The sequence below is a fragment of the Leptodactylus fuscus genome, chromosome 3 (assembly GCF_031893055.1).
Source record: "Leptodactylus fuscus isolate aLepFus1 chromosome 3, aLepFus1.hap2, whole genome shotgun sequence".
In the NCBI taxonomy this organism is placed as follows: Eukaryota; Metazoa; Chordata; class Amphibia; order Anura; family Leptodactylidae; genus Leptodactylus; species Leptodactylus fuscus.
In genome coordinates this window covers 91,927,498-91,951,322 of record NC_134267.1, presented here as the reverse complement: position 1 = coordinate 91,951,322, position 23,825 = coordinate 91,927,498, and the positions used below count along the sequence as shown (strand labels likewise).

At 43.4% G+C, this 23,825-nt stretch overlaps 1 protein-coding gene across 1 annotated transcript in view; it reads right to left on the bottom strand.

The window, feature by feature from the left end:
- ENPP3 (ectonucleotide pyrophosphatase/phosphodiesterase 3) overlaps positions 1–21,460 on the bottom strand; it is an 83,830-nt gene extending 62,370 nt beyond the window's left edge. The window contains exons 1-2 of the mRNA XM_075267961.1: positions 21,278–21,460; positions 4,722–4,812 (exon numbers count right to left, since the gene is read on the bottom strand). Of these exons, the coding sequence (XP_075124062.1) occupies positions 4,722–4,812; positions 21,278–21,355 (169 nt within the window). The 5' untranslated portion in view covers positions 21,356–21,460. The remainder of the gene's footprint in view (positions 1–4,721; positions 4,813–21,277) is intronic.
- Between the last annotated feature and the right edge of the window lie 2,365 nt (positions 21,461–23,825).

Below are 23,825 nucleotides of genomic sequence, written 5' to 3'. Positions count from 1 at the left end.
ACTGATCATTAGGGCTGCCTGGTGTCAAACTACCACCAATCTGATACTAATCCTAAATTATAATTGACGTCATCACTGGGTGGTAAGGATCGCCCCCCTCACAGTATAGAATCACACACAGTACTGTTCGGAGGGGCGTTCCCAGCTAGACTGTCAGGAACACCCTTCTGACAGTGAAGAGCTATTGATAATGGCACCAATAGCTCTTCCACGGGGGCACATAACAGGAGAAAGCCAACAGTGCACTGAACTCAGTGCACTGAACTCAGTGCACTGTCAGCTTTCTGGCTGTAAATAAAATCGCATGTGACCAAGGACATGAAAAGTTCTCTTTAACAGTCTTTTTATTACAATAGGCAGATCCTTATGTCTGTCTCACAGTACACAAGTGAGGCTGAGCTCAGGATAATGTCCAGTAACTGATAATTCCACATGGATTAGAATAGTGCCACATTTGGTAATGCAGATGAAAGAGGGAAGGAGTCTGATTCTTACCAACTTAACTTGTTTAACCTATCCTAAAGTCGAGCAAAATTGCTGCATGTCTTTGTAATATCTGAGCAGCATTGATGATCAGTGGTTAGAATTGTAGACTTGCAGTGCAAGGATCCTGAGTTAAATCCAATAAATACAACATCTACATGGATTTACATGGCTTTCCTTCTTGCTGGGAATAGGGAATTTAGGTTGTGAGCCCTACTGAGGACAGTGAGTGATGATGCCTGTAAAGCACTACAGAATATGTTGCCACTATATAACCAAGAGAAACAACAAACTTTTTCCTGTACAGATAAGTCTAGCTGTAAACATAGGCAATAAATAAGACCCATCTCTAGCAGAATTACATTTTGGACCAAACAAAATCCCATTGAAATGAATAAGACTTATTACAGTGTCAGTTTTTAGATGTATTTGGGAAATAAATGAATAGCCATAGGCATGTAAGTGAAATATGTGGACAACAAGGGGGCCACACGGTAGCTCAGTGGTTAGCACTGTAGCCCTGCAGCACTGGGGTCCTGGTGTTCAAATCCCGCCAAGGGCAAAAAACCATCTGCAAGGAGTTTGTATGTTCTCCCCGTGTTTGCATGGATTTCCATCCCATATTCCAAAAAGACATACTGATAGGAGAAAAATGTACATTGTGAGCTCTATGTGGGGCTCACAATCTACATAAAAATAAATAAATAAATATGTGGACAACAGTGACAGACAGCAAAGAAAGGGACCTATTCCGGGACTTGATCTTCTACCTAAAATTTCCCTGGCTTTTGCCCAGTATAGGTACTTCCTCTCAATCATTTCTCCTGCCAAGCATATGATTTATATAGAGAAAGAAGCCCATTACTTCATTACTGTGTTGCAATATACAGTCACTCCAATCTGGTATTTCTTGTTTTAACATTTGGCAGAAAGCTTATTTTCCCAGGATTGTCTGGCATTTGTAAAGCATGTATGTCACCACAATTAAGATCGCAGCCTGAAGAGTACTTGGAGTACATGCCCATTAACCACAGCATGACTTCAGTGCTGGTACAGATTTATAGAGTTATTGTATTTAGTGGGTGTAACTTTCTAGGCATGTTAGAGGCACTTATCTTCCTTATGCCACGTACACGCTAGCATATATTTACATATACCATGTAAGAAAAGTGTTGGTGGAAGACTCACTATTAAAACTTTTAGTTAAATATATGTAAAAAAAACAATGACCATAGACTATACAGTAGTAGGAATGTCCTGTAATGTTTACCACTTATGCTAAAACTAGGATTTACTGTATGGCCCAAGGATCAGTAGACCACATACAGATAATCTCCAATAATGAATGGCTGTTTGGAGCCATTTATCTTTCTGTCGTATACTGATGTTGGAGATTGTTGCCTGCTAAGTCTTGGGATCATATATCCTGGACTCATCACTGATGTGTTGCACTATAGGGTTATTCCAGTATAATCTATGTTTTAAAGATTTTTAGCAAAACAGTCTTCTCATCCCTGTAAGAACAACCACAAGACTTGGCAGACCAGTTACTGCTTTAGAATATGGATGTTTTCATAAGCCAGAATTCAGTGGCACATTCTCCTATACCATCAGCGCCACACCTCCCATGAGGCGACCTGAAGCGAGCGCTTCAGGCGGCGCTATGCCAGGACCCCAGGGAGGGCGGCATTTTTGATTACCTAAGCCAGTCCAGGACAAGCTGTCCTGGACTGGCTTAGCACCGAGTGGTGGATTGGGGAGACCGCTGGAGCAGCGCTGCTCCAGCAGCCTCCCCTCACGCAGAGAGCAGGTCTTCTCCGTGCCTGCTCTCTGCCTGCGAACAGCGCTAAGCCCCGCCCCTTCGCTCCATCACGCCCCTTTGCTCGGCCACGCCCCTTCACTCCGCCCCATCCCGGGGGGGGGGGGTGGCTTTCTGTAGTTCGCCTCGGGCGGCGAAAGGGGTAGATTCACCCCTGTATACCATATAATACTTATGTAGCCAAGTGTGCTATTGATATGGCTTTTGCTGCCCACCTGTTAGGCTGTTTCATATTAAAGAAGAAACTTCATCAGGTACTTTCTTGAGGGCAAATTTTGAAAGATGATAGGGATCTGAAGACAAGCATTTATGGCCTAGTGTGCTATACGGTATGTGACTATATAGGACGACTCAAATTCCACACTCCTTTATTATACTAGAGGACAAACAGCCAAAGGCACCCCAAAATCTACATATTTACACAAAAAGTCACTTCCCATTTATAGTAGATGAAACACTAATAAATCCAGACTGCTCTTTCACCCTTTGGCACTACACAGTGAACCTCCAGCACCTTCCCCTCCAGTTTTCCCTTTTCAGGATTGGAGGGAGGGGGAGGGGCCTTTAGAGCTAAGGACAATTTTATTACATTTTAAGATTTTATAACACAACATAAAGTGCTCACAGAAAAAAAAAGTTCTTGGGTGGTCCACAAAGAGGCATAATACTGTATGGAGGGGCCACTATGGGGCATAATAGTGTGTGCAGGGCCCATTATGGGGCAGAATAGTGTGTGCAGGGGCCACTATGGCCCATAATACTGTGTGCAGGGCCCTCTATGGCGCATAATACTGTGTGCAGGGGCCACTATGACGCATAATAGTGTGTGCAGGGCCCTCTATGGCACATAATACTGTGTGCAGGAATGTTCGCCTTGGGACCCTGCCATTCCTAGTTACGCCACTGTATACACCTCTCCTGATGACCCCTATATTGATATGGGGAAATGCATTGAAAGCTCATTTAGACATTAGGTGTGTTAGTATCTTACACACTATGTGCAAGTATTATACTATGGAGTTGGCTTTGTATTTCAAACAGCTGTGGGACTGCTTATCCTTGTTCAGCAAGGACACATCTTTGGAAGTGTTTTTATTACAATCACTCACTCTCCACTTTGGGAACTTCATTCTTACATGTGGTGTATCATTGTCATACACACTACAACATGCACCACTTAGTGGATCTGACTATGTGTCAACTGTGACAGCTGAATTACTGCTAATCCCTACCCAACAAGGAAACATTCTGTAAGGGATTTCACCATTTCCACTTTATGTCATTAAATATACTTTATGCCTGACATTTTTGTACCAGTTTTACTGGTATGGGTTGTTGAATTACTAATAGACTACACCCTGTTATAGAGTGAGTGTTATTCCAGTGGAGTTACAGAGTTATTACTATTTTATTGTACAATTGCAACATAAACTAATGTCGCCTCACTACAAGTGACCTTGTTATGGGGCTACAAATCTCATCACGCAAACAGACTGCTCTTATTCGATCTTTAGCCCAAATGATTTTTAAGTATTAATAATAAGTTATATTTTTTCTTCCCTTTTGTTGGTTTATAATGAATGGATTTAGCAGTAGACCTTTTTCACCCAATTATTTACTTAAACAGATAGCATATGTATCATAGCAGCAAACTATAAAGTGATACGGAGGTTGGCATTGCAACAAGATAAGGGATTCCTATCTTAGAAGTGATGGTATATTCTAGATAAGTATATGGCACCATTTTCTGATTGTTGGGGTCCATATGTCAAGTCATGGTCCTGACAATGAAGGGGCACTGCATTTTAGTGTGCTAACATAAAGCAAGTCTCCATAGATATTATTAGGCTAAGGCTCCATATTGTGAAAATGCAGCATTCTTGGCTGCTGCAGAGATACAACAGAAAAAAGCTATGCTTTACAATATCAGCAAAGTGATGGAGATATAATTCCACCTCCAGCACATATTGTGGGGGGAAAAAAAGCTGCATTTTCAAAAATACACGCATTTTGGAAAATGACAGCTTACAAAATCGCAAGTGGTTTCCCTATAGATTTAAGTAAGGGAACAATAAAAATAACAGATGAAAACACAACAAAAAGTCAGTGAAATACTCTGCGTTTCACTGCAATAAGACTTAGTCTTAAACAACAAGTGGATACAATTCTAACCAGACTACAAATGCTCTGTGAGTTAAATATGTCACCCACATAATACAGTATATTCCGCTCCTGTCCTGATAGTTTTATTCAATATACAAGTGTACGTAAAATGCACCAAGCCTATTTAGCAGACAGAGAATTTCCTGGACTTTATACAGCACAACTTTGTCGCATTCACTGACAGCAAACAATTATAGTAAATGATTAAAATGTAACATAACTGGTTAACCATATTAAAGCTGAAAACTGGTAATACCTAATGTTCTATCAGGTTGTTTTTCTTCCTTTTTTAGTCCCAGGCCTAAACCTAATCCAAGTGACACTGCAACCAAGGCAACAAGAAGCACCTGTAAAAGAAAAAAAAATGAATATAATTATATGAAAGCAATATATTCTAACAATTTATATATATTTCATTATTCTATAAAGTCCTAAGTCCAGCAGCATTTTAAGGGTGCCTTCACACGGCGTAGTGCACCGCTCCTTTAGACACGTAAACATGTGTCCAAGCATGGTGCTTCAAAACAGAGCCCTTTGGTTTCAATGGGTGCCATTATACACGTGCTACTCACTGAAATCAATAGGAGGCTTTTTTATCTATTGATTTCAATGGGTAGTACGCATATATCGGCACCCATTGAAATCAATGGGCTCTGTTTTGAAGCACCGCGCTCAGACACGTTTATAGGTGACTAAAGGAGCGGCGCGCTACGTCGTGTGAAGGCACCCTAAAGTATCTGCAAAGTGGATGGGATTCTGGATAATCCGATCCACATATTGCAAAAAAAAATTATTCACTGCGGACATGCTATGATTTCAAAAAGAGTTGTGTTTTTGTAAATCGCAGCATGTCATTAATGTGTATGAAAACGCTGGCATTTTCCATATAGGCGTAATTGAAGCAGAAAGTCTACAGAGGAAATCTTATATGCGCGTATCACATTGAAAGCAATAGTTAAAAAAGTCTCCCATTGATTTCAATGGAGAGCGCACCTATGCCGGCTCCCATAGAAATCAATAGGAGCTGGTTTTTACGTGCTCATTCTGAACGTGTTTTACGTTCAGAATGAGCGGAGCGTAACTCTGTGTGAAGGCTCCCTTAGGGTTTATTCTCATGGAGTAGATAATATAAAGCATCACTAAAATGTACTGAAAAGATTTTCAGGTGCAGAATCTTCTGTAGCATGGCTATATATTTTTAGTAGCCTTTTGAAAGTTCACGAAGCCCATTTATTTTTTTTATTCAGAGACTTTCCCTGCACATATATACACACTGTATTTATATCAGACGGCGGTTCAAAGTGACTTTTCAAAGTTTTCTAAAAACGCACAATTGCCCCACTACAATTTTTCTGAAATACCTGCTGCATTGCTATTTTGAGGACTCATGAACACTACTGTATAATAGATCCATGCTTTGGGTAGCCATTCTTCATAACAGTGCATACTGTGCCGCTATGTAACTCACAATGTATACAAAGGCATTCTATTTTTTTTCGTATTATTGTACTATTAGTGCCATCCACATATATAGCTCATCGGATTTTGCAAGCACCAATCAAATGAACGTGACAGTAGAAAAAAAAAACAAAAACAAAAAAACACTAAACAAAGACGTCTACTGTGTTTAGGTCCACCCTAGGATACAGCCACCAATGGTAGGACACTTAGGGTAACAATAACCGGAAATCTGAAGATTTCTCTGCAGCTCCCCCATGGCTTTCATCCTTTTAAATGCAAAGATTGAGATCCATGGGTGAAACACACAGCAGTAATCGACATACTGCAGGTTTAAAATCCACAGTACAAGTCGCTTTGTGCGACACATTTTTTTGTTGTTGTTGTTTTAATCCAATCCACCAAGTTGAAGATGCAAAGTGCTGCGGTGAATTTGCACTGGCTAACCCAAGGATTGCAGTGCACGTGTTTAGCCTTCGGTCTTATGCACATTAACCTGACGTTTTTCATGGACTTAGGGCCTGTTCACACGGAGTAAATGCGCGTGTATTTTGGCAAAATACACATGTAAAAAATACACGTGTAAAAATAAGACTCCTGAAGCCTGCACATGGAGTTTACGCGTATTATGACATGTTTTTTTACATGTGTAAAAAAATGTCATTGAAGTCAATGGGAGGGAGCCTGCACACGGAGTTTACTCTCGCTCATTCTGAACGTAAAACTCGTTCAGAGTGAGCGGCGTACAAAACAGATCCCATTGACTTGAATGGGTGCTGGCATACGTGCGTTACCCATTGAAATCAATGGGAGGCTTTTTTACCTATTGCTTTCAATGTGATACACGCATATTACAGGCTCTCTCCCATTGACTTCAATGACATTCTTTTTACATGTGTAAAAAAAACACGTCAAAATACAAGTCAAAATACATGTGTAAAATGTCATTGAAGTAAATGGGAGTCTTATTTTTACACATGTATTTTTTACACGTGTATTTTGCCAAAATACGCACGCGTTTACTCCATGTGAACGAGCCCTTAATGTCCATGAAAAATGGTTGTGTCTCTACCTGCAAGTGCACAGATGGCTCTTATTCGCATGACAGTGAATAATAGCATGCGACCATATCTAGCCATATCTGTTTCTCAAGTGGCCATGACATGACCATTATAGAGCCCATAAATATCAAAGGGTCTAGTCATGTGTCAATATCAATGTGCCTTCATGTAATTTTTCTGACGACCATGAAAAATAGATATGTCAATAGGCACATTGGATTCAATGGGGCACATTTATCAACGAGTTTGCACCTGAATTCGGTGTATGCTGCGCCTTTCTAGTGCCTTTTTGCCGATACATCGGCTTTATGAAGTGTTTGCCCCTTTTTTCTACGTGAGAATTTGTTAACCGCCACTTTGTGATTTTGGTGAGAAAAATGGGTGTGGCCACTCGGGGCAAACATGTGTTTGCAAAATTTATTTGCGCCTTTTTAAAAAAGCTGCATATAAAGGCGCAGAATGACAACACTCATAGTCACTTACAAAACATAATTGTACAAGCATAAGACACACTCAAAACTATGCAAAGTTATGCAACTTAACATTTACATCAGTTTTATAAATCATATTCAATCAGTTGTGTCAAGTCCTAAATTGCATTGCCACCTGAAGTGCATAATGGCATGGCTGCAGGCGGCATGAACGATGCAGGACAGAGGCATAGCTAGCGGGGTGCAACGAACCTAGCCACACTTATCTTTTAAGAATTGCTTTTTCTTCTTGTCTTTTAAGGGCAAAGTTTGCCCTGAGACAGAAAAATCGGAGGAGCTCAGTTCATTGGACAAGCTGAATGAATTTGAAACAGATGCAGATAAGTCACTTGTTTCTGCGTCTTTAAATACCATTCTGTTCTGTGTCTGTATTGTATTTCTTATGCAGGTGCAAAAAAAAAAAAAAAGGCACAAGACACATTGCAAGGACATGTGCATGAAATTTATCAACAGCTTGTGCCCAATTAATAAATCACGACAGAAATTGAAAGGGTGCACAAAAGTCGCAACTGCGCAAAATTTCACTGCAAAGAGGCACATTTGATAAATAACCCTCAATGTGCTCTCAAAATGGATGTGTGACATATTGACGTGTGAATAAGCCCTAAGAGTAAGTTCAGACGGAGTTTTTTCCATCTGGAACTTGAAGAGGAGACCGCCTCAGGTTCCGGACCAAAAGCCGGGTAGCCGCGACTGAAAGCCAGTGCGCTGCACCGGCACCCAGCCGCGCACTCCGCTCTGGATTAGGTCCAATGAATGGGCCTAGTCTGGAGGAGGGAGTGTCTACAGGCTGAATCGCAAGGCAAAACAGCCTGAACAATGAGCATCTCGCTTCTATTTTCAAGGAGCCGGAAGAAACGACTCCCGGAAAAAAAACTCCTCAGCGGTTCCCATTGATTTCAATGGGAACTGTCTTTTTGGTCAGGATTTTGAGGCGGATACGGCCTTAAAATCCAGACCTAAAATCTCTGTGTGAACTTACCCTAGAGTACATTGTAGTTGTCACTCATTTATATTGTTTAACATTAGAGATGAGCGAACACTAAAATGTTCGAGGTTCGAAATTCGATTCGAACAGCCGCTCACTGTTCGAGTGTTCGAATGGGTTTCGAACCCCATTATAGTCTATGGGGAACATAAACTCGTTAAGGGGGAAACCCAAATTCGTGTCTGGAGGGTCACCAAGTCCACTATGACACCCCAGGAAATGATACCAACACCCTGGAATGACACTGGGACAGCAGGGGAAGCATGTCTGGGGGCATAAAAGTCACTTTATTTCATGGAAATCCCTGTCAGTTTGCGATTTTCGCAAGCTAACTTTTCCCCATAGAAATGCATTGGCCAGTGCTGATTGGCCAGAGTACGGAACTCGACCAATCAGCGCTGGCTCTGCTGGAGGAGGCGGAGTCTAAGATAGCTCCACACCAGTCTCCATTCAGGTCCGACCTTAGACTCCGCCTCCTCCGGCAGAGCCAGCGCTGATTGGCCGAAGGCTGGCCAATGCATTCCTATGCGAATGCAGACTTAGCAGTGCTGAGTCAGTTTTGCTCAACTACACATCTGATGCACACTCGGCACTGCTACATCAGATGTAGCAATCTGATGTAGCAGAGCCGAGGGTGCACTAGAACCCCTGTGCAAACTCAGTTCACGCTAATAGAATGCATTGGCCAGCGCTGATTGGCCAATGCATTCTATTAGCCCGATGAAGTAGAGCTGAATGTGTGTGCTAAGCACACACATTCAGCACTGCTTCATCACGCCAATACAATGCATTAGCCAGTGCTGATTGGCCAGAGTACGGAATTCGGCCAATCAGCGCTGGCTCTGTTGGAGGAGGCGGAGTCTAAGATCGCTCCACACCAGTCTCCATTCAGGTCCGACCTTAGACTCCGCCTCCTCCGGCAGAGCCAGCGCTGATTGGCCGAAGGCTGGCCAATGCATTCCTATGCGAATGCAGACTTAGCAGTGCTGAGTCAGTTTTGCTCAACTACACATCTGATGCACACTCGGCACTGCTACATCAGATGTAGCAATCTGATGTAGCAGAGCCGAGGGTGCACTAGAACCCCTGTGCAAACTCAGTTCACGCTAATAGAATGCATTGGCCAGCGCTGATTGGCCAATGCATTCTATTAGCCCGATGAAGTAGAGCTGAATGTGTGTGCTAAGCACACACATTCAGCACTGCTTCATCACGCCAATACAATGCATTAGCCAGTGCTGATTGGCCAGAGTACGGAATTCGGCCAATCAGCGCTGGCTCTGCTGGAGGAGGCGGAGTCTAAGGTCGGACCTGAATGGAGACTGGTGTGGAGCGATCTTAGACTCCGCCTCCTCCAGCAGAGCCAGCGCTGATTGGCCGAATTCCGTACTCTGGCCAATCAGCGCTGGCCAATGCATTCTATTAGCTTGATGAAGCAGAGTGTGCACAAGGGTTCAAGCGCACCCTCGGCTCTGATGTAGCAGAGCTGAGGCTGCACAAGGGTTCAAGCGCACCCTCGGCTCTGATGTAGGAGAGCCGAGGGTGCACTTGAACCCTTGTGCACCCTCAGCTCTGCTACATCAGAGCCGAGGGTGCGCTTGAACCCTTGTGCACACTCTGCTTCATCAAGCTAATAGAATGCATTGGCCAGCGCTGATTGGCCAATGTATTCTATTAGCCTGATGAAGTAGAGCTGAATGTGTGTGCTAAGCACACACATTCAGCTCTACTTCATCGGGCTAATAGAATGCATTGGCCAGCGCTGATTGGCCAGAGTACGGAACTCGACCAATCAGCGCTGGCTCTGCTGGAGGAGGCGGAGTCTAAGATCGCTCCACACCAGTCTCCATTCAGGTCCGACCTTAGACTCCGCCTCCTCCAGCAGAGCCAGCGCTGATTGGCCGAATTCCGTACTCTGGCCAATCAGCACTGGCTAATGCATTGTATTGGCGTGATGAAGCAGTGCTGAATGTGTGTGCTTAGCACACACATTCAGCTCTACTTCATCGGGCTAATAGAATGCATTGGCCAATCAGCGCTGGCCAATGCATTCTATTAGCGTGAACTGAGTTTGCACAGGGGTTCTAGTGCACCCTCGGCTCTGCTACATCAGATTGCTACATCTGATGTAGCAGTGCCGAGTGTGCATCAGATGTGTAGTTGAGCAAAACTGACTCAGCACTGCTAAGTCTGCATTCGCATAGGAATGCATTGGCCAGCCTTCGGCCAATCAGCGCTGGCTCTGCCAGAGGAGGCGGAGTCTAAGGTCGGACCTGAATGGAGACTGGTGTGGAGCGATCTTAGACTCCGCCTCCTCCAGCAGAGCCAGCGCTGATTGGTCGAGTTCCGTACTCTGGCCAATCAGCGCTGGCCAATGCATTCTATTAGCCCGATGAAGTAGAGCTGAATGTGTGTGCTTAGCACACACATTCAGCTCTACTTCATCAGGCTAATAGAATACATTGGCCAATCAGCGCTGGCCAATGCATTCTATTAGCTTGATGAAGCAGAGTGTGCACAAGGGTTCAAGCGCACCCTCGGCTCTGATGTAGCAGAGCTGAGGGTGCACAAGGGTTCAAGTGCACCCTCGGCTCTCCTACATCAGAGCCGAGGGTGCGCTTGAACCCTTGTGCAGCCTCGGCTCTGCTACATCAGAGTCGAGGGTGCGCTTGAACCCTTGTGCACACTCTGCTTCATCAAGCTAATAGAATGCATTGGCCAGCACTGATTGGCCAGAGTACGGAATTCGGCCAATCAGCGCTGGCCAATGCATCCCTATGGGAAAAAGTTTATCTCACAAAAATCACAATTACACACCCGATAGAGCCCCAAAAAGTTATTTTTAATAACATTCCCCCCTAAATAAAGGTTATCCCTAGCTATCCCTGCCTGTACAGCTATCCCTGTCTCATAGTCACAAAGTTCACATTCTCATATGACCCGGATTTGAAATCCACTATTCGTCTAAAAAGGAGGTCACCTGATTTCGGCAGCCAATGACTTTTTCCAATTTTTTTCAATGCCCCCGGTGTCGTAGTTCCTGTCCCACCTCCCCTGCGCTGTTATTGGTGCAAAAAAGGCGCCAGGGAAGGTGGGAGGGGAATCGAATTTTGGCGCACTTTACCACGTGGTGTTCGATTCGATTCGAACATGGCGAACACCCTGATATCCGATCGAACATGTGTTCGATAGAACACTGTTCGCTCATCTCTATTTAACATCAAATTGATATCACAAACTCTGCACTGTCCATCGAAAGTGGTTTACTATTGCAGCTAACATTACAGTTATTCAGGAGTAACAAATCTACACCATGGTTTTCAAGTTGATTTGTGTCAGTGTGTTGCATATGTGTCTGAACACATCCTAAAAAAATCATGCAATATAGCAAGAGAGAAACAGGTGAAATCACAAACTCAGTAGCAAAAACATCCTACTAATGTAATTGTATGAGCTATAAATGCTATTGCAGCCATTGAAGCAAAACCTGCTGGCAGCTGACAAATCTTCCTGACTTCAGGGCTTTGTAAATATTACTTATCAGATCAGTCTCAACCAATTTACAAGCCAAGAAGATTTAATCATTACTGTAAGAACAATCACTATAGCATTCACCTACCAATAAGACAATAAAAATCCAACTCACAGTATTCCTGTAACCCATTGTCTCCTCTGCATTCACAGTCCTATCATATGCTTCCTGTACATCCCATTAAAATGATGCTTTGATTAGGTAACATGTAAATAGTTTTTTATGCAGGGAGGTGTCAACAGCAAGGAGGATCCAAATAAACACTTGTAATATTAACTCCTTAATGACCTAGCCTCTTTGGTTCCTAGGGTACATTTACAGGAGACCTTTTCAGCAATGCTATCGAAACCTGTGTATAAAAAACATGTAGTTTTTTGGGGGATATAGACATGTTGAGTTTTTGTAGCTTTTTGTTGTTGCAGATTTAGCAGAAAGGAGATAAAAAAAAAGGTCAACTCACCACATGTGGTTTCAATAACAGGATAAAGGTTCTGACTGATTCAGGGTATGTCCTAAGTATTCACACAGAGTTTTTTGGTCAGGAATTTGGTCAGGAAACTGACTCAAATTCCGCCTTCAAAAAACACCTCACCATACAGTCCTATGGGGAGGCATTTTTAGGAGGAGGAATTTGAGTCAGTTTCCTGACCAAAAAGACACTGTGTGAACACAGCCCACACTGAGTAAACGCGCGCTCATTTTGGCACAATACATGAGTAAATAATACACGTGTAAAAATAAGACTCCCACTGACTTCAATGCCATTTTTTACACGTGTAAAAAAACGCGCCAGAAGACGCTTTTTTTTTACACGTGTAAAAATGTCATTGAAGTCAATGGGAGTCTTATTTTTACACGTGTATTATTTACATGTGTATTGTGCCAAAATGAGCGTGCGTTTACTCTGTGTGAATGGACCCTAAGGGGGCATTCACATGGAGTAATGTGGCACTGATTCTGTCATGATAACTCGTGGCAGAATCAGCGCTGATAAAAAGACTCCCATTGACTTTAATGGGTTCCGTTTAACGCGCGTAACACATTGAAATCAATAGGAGGCTTTTTAACCCATCGATTTCAATGTCTTACGCACGTTAAACGGAACCCATTGAAGTCAATGGGAGTCTTTTTATCAGCGCTGATTCTGCCACGAGTTATCATGACAGAATCAGTGCCACATTCCTCTGTGTGAACGCTCCCTAAGGGTCCATTCACATGGAGTTTTTTGGCGAGGATTTTGATGCTGAATCTGCCTCAGAATCCACACGGAAAAACAGCCTCCCATTGAAGTCAATGGGAGGCTTTTTTTCTACATGGATTCTGACGTGGATTCAGCATCAAAATCAGCGCCAAAATACTCTGTGTGAATGGGCCCTTAGGGTCCATTCACACGGAGGAAAATAGCACTGAATTTTCCACGCTGAAATAAAAGCCTCCCATTGATTTCAATGGGTTTCACTAGCTTTGATTCTACAACCTGGGGGTCACAGCCTAAACCAGGTTGCACACGACTATGTGCTAACCGCTGGCCGTGAATGAACGGCATTGCTGGCGCATGGGCGACACACAGATATCACCCACCCAAACTCACCATGTGTCTACTGTCTGCCTCCAACAAACGAGGAGCACGACGAGACCCAAAGGACTATTATACCTCATACCACTCACCCTTCGACATATCCTATACCTGCCCCAACCCCATACCCACCCCAAGCACTCTACTTGCTTTGGCAATGCCAAATACCTATTCAGACGTGCCAATAAAGCTTCTTTGTATTGTATTGATATCATCAATAAATAGGAGCCGCGGAATCAAGGTCACAAAACCAGACAGGAATAAGACCTGTTCCATATTTTGCCTTTGCAGTTGACCTGCACATGGGTCCATGTAATTCACGATCATGTGTATGGGCCCGAAAAAATGAATGGGCCAGTGTGCTATCCAGGAAAAACCTGGATAGTACTTTGACCTTTCACACGACCATCTGCAAGTGGCTTCAGTGTACTTTAGAGGATAAATCATTCTAGTCTTCACATGAGTAGTAAAAACAGGTTTCGATTTTCTGATTTACCTCATCAAGCATCAAAAACAAGTTTTAGTCTTTCATTTGTATGATGACAACAGGAGCTCTAATAATCTGATAATCTTGTCTCTATATATTACACCCAAGTAGAACAAAAGGAACATAGCAGGACAGCTGCACATCTATCAGCTCAGATTACTGCGGACCTACCTACATCTATTCATTTTGGTCTCTTTTTGACAATTGTTTGCTATAATGTCTCATACTGTAAAATTCACTAGATATGGGAGAAAATAGGTTATGCATGAATCTAATTTTTTTTGTCAAACAATAATTTTACTACATACGTGATTGTTCTATAACTTAAGGATGTTCATTTTATATTTGTTGATCTCTTCAGTTTCTTCCAAACAAATATATTTCTAATTCTAGTTTCACACCTGCGTTTTGGTTTATGTACGGGAAATCCGCTGGGAGATACCACGAACAGAAACCTAATCTGCTTAACTATGTGGTTACAGGCAGGAACCCGCAGAACACATAGACTATAATAGAGTCTGCCAGGTTTCAGCCCAAAAAGGACGAAAAATGTGGAGAGAAAAGCGCTGCTTGCAGGGTTTAGGCTGCACACTTTTTGTCTATACAATGAGTGTGGCCATTTTGTTGGTAGGATTCCCCCAAGAAATGGTCAGTATGAAATTGATACAAATAGTATTACAAGTAGTAATGGTGGCAGCATTAGATTTGCTTTTCGAGGTCCTGGAAAAGTTGGGTTGCATACCAGGTAGTACCATAATAAGGATTTCTGAATAATAAATGACATAATATAATATAAAATAAATCTCCTTGGTTCATAGCTTGCCAGATTTTCCTTTCAGACTTCTGGGAAAGCTGGGTTACATAGCATGAAGAGCTGTAATAAGAAATACTGAATACTTATATTTACCTACGTAAATCTACCTTCTTGATCTATAATCATACCATAGCTGCTGCATCTCCAAAAACGCATATACCTGTGGGAGTCAGCACAGAAGCCGAATGGCTCTCACAATGACGTCATAGAATGGAGTAGCTGGCAGAGGCTCGGCTAGTTAAAGCCATGTCCTGCCAAATGCGGCATCAGCTGAGGGGCCACATGGTGGCTCAGTGGTTAGCACTGCAGCCTTGCAGCGCTGGGGTCCTGGTGTTCAAATCCCACCAAGGGCAAAAAACCATCTGCAAGGAGTTTGTATGTTCTCCCCATGTTTGCATGGATTTCCATCCCATATTCCAAAAAAGACATACTGGTAGGGAAAAAAATGTACATTGTGAGCTCTATGTGGGGCTCACAATCTACAAAGAAAAAAAATAAATAAATAAAAAATGCAGCATCAGCTATTTAGGTACAGGAGCCCACCATCAGTCAATGAGTCATCTCAGACTAGGGGTCATTCAAACAGAGTTTTGTGGTGCTGATTTGGCCACAAAACTCGTGTAAAAAAGAAGCGCTGTAAGGCTAAGGCCCCACGGGAAGTAATTGCAGCGCTAAAGTGCTGCAGAAAGAGCTGCTGCGTGAACGAATTGCGGTTCTTTCCGCAGCACTTTTAAGAGAAAGTTCACAGAGTTTTCCTCTGCGGACTTTCTCTTAGCATTATAACTATGGGAAAGCCGCTGGCGTTTCCGTAGATATAATTGACATGCTGCGATTTGCAAAGCTGCAACGGCTTTGCAAATCGTAGCGTGTCCGCGCTGCGATTTCTTCCACAAAGTGGGCATGGCATTCGCATGAATCCCATCCCCTTTGCCTTCACTGTAAAATACCGCGATTTTTCCTGCAGCGTCTCCACTGCGGGAAAATCGCGGCGTTTAAAGTCCCGTGGGGCCCGGCCTAAAACTGAAACTTATTGAGTTCAATGGGTTCCTTTTTATGCCCACTGCCCATTGAACTCAATGGTAGGCTTTTTTACTCAATGGGTTTCAGTTTTACAGCGCTTCTTTTTTACACGAGTTTTGTGGCCAAATCAGCGCCACAAAACTTTGTGTGAATGGACCATAAAGGCGTCTGTGGACCATGTGCTGATGTGAGAAATGGTAGCAACAGCTGCATGCAAGATAGCAGTCCCCATAAACATGTACAGAAAACCAAATGAAACCAAAACCAAATGAAAACATCTTTAACCCCTTCCCGCCATCCACTTTACTGGAAAGTATTGGGTCTTTAAATTTGCTAGCTGCTCAGTGGAGATACAGAACTAATGAGTTCAGGACCCCTCAAAATGTAAAAATACCCCCCTCAGGGCAGTTTCCAGGGGCCGTACCTTTTATGATGAAGGACGGCTCTCACACAGCAAGATCGCGGGAGCTGTCTTGTTTCTATGACAACTAGGAGCCTTATGAAGGCTCCCAGATCTGCCATAGTAATGTAACTTTAGAGGCTGGTCAATGACCAGCAGCCATCTGGCCATATATCCCGTCTTACTACTAACTCAGCCGCTACCTTCTGAAATTACTATGACTTGCCTCACCATGACCTCAAATTCCAGACTGATTACTCTCTTGCAATATATCTCCCGCACAGCCCTATCCTCCCTTGATGCAGATGTTTCGGCCCAGGATTAGCTGGAGTCGGGGATACTTGATCTTCCAACAGGCCATGATGGGTTTACCTCCTGTTTTTATATATCCCTCAAACCAGAATAAACCCCTATTCTCTTCAAAGCCTTTAATGGTTCCCTATCATCTCCTCTCACTATTTATAATGGCATCTGCCATCTATTGTGGAGCACCTACTGGTTACCATCAGATGTAACCCAGACATAAAAAGGCTAAAAGTGTGAGACCCACACCTAGGTTTTGGCATTTATGGACGATGTCCTCTTGTTCATTACATAGCCACTAACGTCTCTCCTCAATAATTATATAATAAACATGTATAAGAGTACCTCTCTAAGCGTCTCCCTGCCAAACTCTGTATTTGCCTCTCTCCGCTCGCCTTTCCCAATCATGTGGTCCCCAAAATTCATCAACTATCTCAACATTCACCTCCTACAAACCCTATCTGACACCTATGAACACAAAAAAATGGATGCTGTCTTTATCATATTTGAGCTCCACCTACAGTAGCAATGAATATTGTGAAAAAAGGATGAAACACGGACAGTACACAGATGTCATCCATGTGGATTCTGTTTGTTTTCATGGACTCATAGAGATGAGTAGACAAAAGAGAAAATAATCGGGCAGGCCATGGTTTTCTTCTCAGTATCTCTCAGTCCAGGAAAAAAACGGATGTCTATATAGCTCCATTTACTGAAATGGACCAATGAGCTGTCTAGTTTTTTTAGAGACAGCACTAATAGAAATAGAAATTTCAATATTGTGAAATGGCCCTTGTAAGGAGCTTTAAAAACCCTTCATGGTTCATTAGAATGTTGCAATTAATGCAATGCCAGCTCTTATGAATGGAAGAATTTTCTAAATAGGCAACCATGTCAGTCACTCTCTCTAGAATCTGGCACCATGCAGATGATGCAGTAATCCAGCCAGACACAGCTAACAATTAGAATAAGCATTTACTCATGATTTGAGGTAACAGATTGGTGGTTACAAGAATCTTACAACAGTTTTAGGTTATGTTCACAATTGTTAGTGCTCCTACATTTACTTGTTTGTCTTTTCTGCCTCTGGGTTGTGTTTGTATGTCCTGTCTTCTATGTTCAATGCTCTGTGTAAACTGTATATATTGTTCTGCAGCTTTCCCCACATTGTGTTCCCTGTAGTTCCCTTTCTGTTTCAAACCTCGTCCCTCGGTACAGCCCTGGCCTATCACAGGCCACTTGGCAGGGTCTGAGGTGACTTTTTCTCTTGAGAAACCGTTGGAACTCGGTCTAGTTCCAGTGTGGTCAAGTCAGTGAGTTGTGGAAGTAGCAGTTTGCAGAGGAGTCAGTGCAAACCAACACTGTGAACTGAGTTTCAACGGCTTTCCACACATCTCCAAGGAGGAAGATTTAGCTCAAGGTTCTACTAGAGACAGTATTGAGCTGGGTAGTCCAGTTGTCTATAGTTTCAACTTTGTGCCAGGAGGAGCAGTAGAGTTTGTTGACAGGAGGAGTTATCCCTGCACCCTATTTAAGGTAACCAGATCCCTGTCAGGACTACCCTGAACTACAGCCCCCAGTATCTGCTGCTTGAAGAGGTGGTGGGAAAGAGTTATAGTTGGAGGTGGAGTGGAGTTTAACCTTGGAGCCTTATTGTCCCTAGGCACCCTCATGAGGCCAAGGCTGGGGAGTTGACACTGCAGAACTACAACCCCCATTTGGAAGCTCCTTGTTGTATCACTGTTCAGTGGCTGAGAAAAGTAACACTCTGTTTCAACAGCCTACCTAGGTTGTTCCTTCCTTACCATCAAGGCACTTCCGCCTTTCATCACAACAGCTCAGAGTAGAGAGGTCCCCTCTCCAACTGGAAACGCCCCAGGAGAAACTAATATCACCACCATCAAGAAGTGCTGCAGGACCCCATTCATCGGTGTCCAACTTAGGAGCAGAGCTGGGGATAGTGGTTGAGTATGCTTGGCCTAAATGGTGGCAAGTCATCCGCCACTACTACTCCCATCTTCCGGTTCCTTCCATCTGGGTTGTGGCAAGAGCCACAGTTTCCAAACTTTATTAAAAAAAAACCAAACTAATCTATTCTTCTTAGTAAAGGTAAAGATAATTATATAATACAACTAGTATAGATATAAGGCTCTTGATGTCTCACCCATCCTCATCAGGGAAAATGAAGTTCATTATGTGGTCATACGCGTGGGGAAGTTCAGCTGTACCAGGATAGGTGAGACATCGAGAGCCTTATACCTATACTAGCTGTATTATGTATTCATACTGTGATTTATGTGCTAGGATTCAGAATGTTCACATAATGCTTCAGATCTGTTAGCGTGTAGATATGTACTAGGCTATATTAACTGTGAAATATGAGATAGCATTCAGGAGGTTTATATATTGCTCCAGTTCTACTGGTATGTGAATATGTTATGCGATAGAGCTAATTTTATATTGACCTCCATTATTTATCCATTTGCTTTTCTTTACAGATTGCACACAATAGAATGCTTTTAATACTAGGGGCAGCCATTAGGGTCACTACCTATGCATTTACCCCATAGAATTTCTTATTGGGTTAACTATATCACAGATTCTGAGATTTTCAGGTATTAATTCTAAAAAGCTAAGGCTATACTTGCATCTCTTTCTGGAGTCTTCAATGAACTGAGGACTTCTTCCTGCTGGCTTCATTTTTAAAATGACGGACACCCAATGAACTCCATTGTAGACAATGGGGTCCATTGAATTCTGTGTGTAACCACTTTTTTTTGCAGCCCCGCCTATCTGTTGTTCTGGTCCTCCAAAGGACCAGAACAACAGATAGGCAACGCTAGCAAGAGCTGTGTGTTAAAGGTTCTCAACACAAGCCAATGGTTGACATTGACAATGCAATATTTTAATCCATAATATGAAAGCTGGACCTTGTCTAAACATAGTTAACATGTCAAACATAAAATACCACCATATTGAGTGAGGTAATTCAAACAAGAGCTGCAAGACTAAAATTAATTTTCGTAAATTGCCTGATATTCATTAATCACTTTATTGATTACCCTACTTAGGCAGGTATCCAAGATCTTTAGTGGCCTGGCCTCACTGAAGGTCCATGGAGGCAGGGGCGGCACATTGACCTTATCCACGCGCCGTTCATGTCATTTTATCATGGATCCCGCACATGCACACTTGGGTGCTATTCCACAAATTACATAAACAAAGATGGATGTAAAACAAATCAACACATTTTGTGTTTTTCATCACTGACTCAACAGGTAAAGCAAGAAAATATTTTTTTAACACAAACAAAAATGTTTATGTGTAATAGCACCCTAAAACATTGCTGCCTATTTCTTTTAGGCCTGGTTCACATCTGCGTCACCGCATTAGCAAGGGGTGAGCTTATAAAAGCACACGGACCCAGTGGTGTACCTACCAGGGTAGCAGCTGCCACAGGGCCCGGGACATTAGTGGCTCGGCGAAAGCCGCTACCATTGCGTTTCTTTTTTCTTAATAGTCAGTTACCGGCTGGAGTTACTACAGCCGATAATGGGCCCTATTTGCTTACCGATCCTGGCAGGGGCCAGGATCAGTATGTGATGCCGCAGGCCCCACAAACACTATTATTATACTCGGGGGTGTTTTCAGACCCCTGAGTATAATGATCGGAGGCCCGGGAGAGGTAAGGAAACATAAAAAACTATGTTACTTACCTTTCCGCACTCCAGGAAGGCTTCGGGCCTAGTTGTGTGACGTATCTAAGATGGTCGACACAACCGAGGACATCAGCAGAGCTGGGGATAGGTAAGTGACAGTGGTTTTTTATGTTTGTATCCCCTCCTTGGGTCTCCGATTATTATACTCTGGGGTCTGAAAAGACCCCAGAGTATAATAATTGTTCATGGGTGTCCACAGTGGGGCATAATACTGTGTGCAGGGGCCACTATGGGGTATAATACTGTGTGCAGGGGCCACTATGGGGCATAATACTGTGTGCAGTGGCCACTATGAGGCATAATACTGTGTGCAGGGGCCACTATGAGGCATAATACTGTGCCACTATGGGGCATGTGGGGGGGGGGGGGGTCGGTCAAGGTATTCAGCGTCGGTCGTGGGGGGCCCATGTCAAAAGTTCGCCATGGGGCCCCGCCATTCCTAATTATGCTCCGTGTAGTGGACTATAATGTCCTCATAGACTATAATGGGGTCCGTGTGCTTTCTGCGCAGTGTCCGCATGGAACATGTGGGCAGAAAAGTACTTCACGATCTACTTTCCATTTTAATCTTTGGGGTCCGTGTGTTTTCACTACTCCGCGATTGTCAATGCGTCCAGCAGTCCATTCAGGGGGTCCCCATGTGGACTCCCTGAATGGATTACCGAATGCAGATGTGAACCAGACCTTAGGATATGTTTACAGTGTTTGATCCCTGGGATCTTGAGAGCCAGAGCCCTTTGTACCATCGGAGTCAGATCATGCCCCTTCACTTTCTAGACAGCGGGGTTTGTCTTTATCTGAACATGTGCTTGGTAATGTAGTTCTGCCTTCTCTGACCCCCACCAATCGTAATTATTTTCTATCTCATATCTATTATTCTGACTTCAAAAATAACAGAAATATATATATGACACACCTGAACAAGAAAGTGCAAAATTACGAAAAAAAACTTATGGCACTTACCGCAGAGATTATCTTATATTTATTTCCTTGCTTTTTCTCAACAGGTTCTTCCATATTTAAAGCTTGCGTCGATTCCATTCTATTAAAGAAAAGTTAAGCTGTTCCACAACAGCTGGCAGTGAGAGTCAATCCTTGTGTGAAAGTCTTCTTGCTTCCTCCTGCACAGTAGAAAATCTGTGCCTGTGCTGCTGCACAATGAGCCACTCACAAGACAATAGAGACACTTCTAACGGGTCAAAGACTAAACAGGTTTATCCGCATGAGGAGCATGCGTAACAATAGAAAAAAGATTACCTTCTTTCTATGGACTTAAGGTAAAGTACAACCTGTGATAATGAAGTTCTATGGCTTTATTACTCACATTCACTTAATTCACTAGAACACTAGATAAAGAAATGTTTGCAATGCAGAAATTGTGAAATACTGCACTTTACTCACTTGGTCATACACATCAAATACCAGCTCCCACCATCAGGGGTCGGGAAATGGAGTTCTAAGTGCGATTGCTAGGAAGGACAGCCTTTTTCATTGAATTGCTCCTCTTTTTTCCTCCTGATGAACCCCATGTCTCTAATAGAGTGAGGGAAAAGCATTGAAGGTCTAGTCCTATGCTGAACATCATCAACCTGGCATATGATATTAATTCTTAAATAGCTACTCCTTATTTGTATCATAGGAGATTTTTTTAGTTCTCTGTGCTTGCATATAATCACTCTTGTGTAGTTGTTATACAATACTTTTATTACAGTTTAACTAGAGCAAGCTTAGACCGTACGTCAGACCCTACAATATACAGTCTAATATAGGGCTTAAAGAGGCTCTTTCAGCAGATTTATGGGCTATGAGCTAAAAATATTCCTGAATAGCCTTTAAAAAGGCTATTCAGGTGCTGCTATTAGTTTGTAAAAAGGCCCCCCCTCTCCAGTTTTTACTAATTACCATGCTAATTGTTATGTAAATTAGCTTGATCGTGCACGGTGGGCGTGTCGTGCACCCCTTAGTGTCTGCACGCCCACCGCTACCTCCAAGCCTCCCCTCCTCCTTCCTATTCATTGAAAGCACGAGCATGTGCAGTAGCGCTCCCTCCGGCGTGCTACTGCGCACGCTCCAGCGCCATTTTCCCATAGAGAACATTGCGAGCTAGAGCATGCGCAGTAGCACGCCGGAGGGAACGCTACTGCACATGCGCGTGCTTTCAATAGAAAGCTCCGTGAATAAGGACGAGGGGGGGCTTGGAGGCAGCGGTGGGCATACAGAAGCTATGACGCTAAGGGGTGCATGACATGCCGACCGTGCACGATCAAGCTCATTTACCTATCGATTACCAAGGTAATTAATAAAAACGGGGGGGTCTTTTTACAAACTAATAGCAGCACCTGAATAGCCTTTTTAAAGGCTATTCAGACATATTTTTAGCTCATAACCCATAAATCTGCTGATAGAGCCCCTTTAAAGAGGACCTTTCACGTCCTAGAGCACATGTGGTATTATATACTAACATAACAAGAGTATTATTAGACTGTATGAAGAACAACCATTAGTGCAAGTCTATTAAAACCTGATATATGCATCTCTGGGTGCAGTCTGAGGAGAGCTGTAATAGCATGCACACTTAGCTGAGACTGCACAGACTAAGGGTGCATGCACACTACGTAACGCCGGGCGTGTATGAGAGCCGTACACGCCGGCATTACAGCAGACTGCCGAACACTTCCCATTCACTTCAATGGGAGCGCTCGTAACAGCGGCGTTTACGAGCGCTCCCATTGAAGTGAATGGGAAGTGCTCGGCAGCCCTGCTGTAACGCCGGCGTGTACGGCTCTCATACACGCCCGGCGTTACGTAGTGTGCATGCACCCTTACATGAGAATATGCCCATTGAATTTAAACTGGGGGGGTGCTCAGATGATGGAGAAATTAAACCGGGGGGACCATATGAGGGTGACAAACTGTGGGATGAAGGAGAACATTAAACTGGGGGGGGGGGGGACAGATGAGGAGGGACATTGTTGGGGGATTATTCTGTGTTGTAGGCACAAAGAGAAATGTATGGGTAGAAGTGGGTGTGGCTAAATCTGCCACAGCATGCACTGCGTACTGCACATTCCATCCCTCTATCTGTTTTTTGAAAGTTGGGAGGTATGATGTTGTCCTAACTATTCCCTTATTTAGGTAACAGCACCCCTTCCTCCCACATAGATAATGTTGACACAGGTAATAGTTCTCCCCACATCAAATTATATTACATGCAGTCAATACTGATTCCTCAATACTTATCTTCTTGCAATGAAGTGCAGCTCAGTGCCGCTTCAACACTTTGCAGACGAGGTAAGTATTCAATTCCCTACACCTGGAGACAGTAGTGTGGCAATGGGAGCCTATGCGACCCCCTGGCCTATGAACCCAGTTGCAAGGGTGATTGCTGTGACCCTTAGGGCTCATTCACACGGGGCAAGAGGAGGCGGATTCTGACGCCGAATCCACCTCAGAATCTGCCTCCTCACAATAGAGGTCGATGTAGACCGCTAGCTTCCTTTTTTCTGTGAGC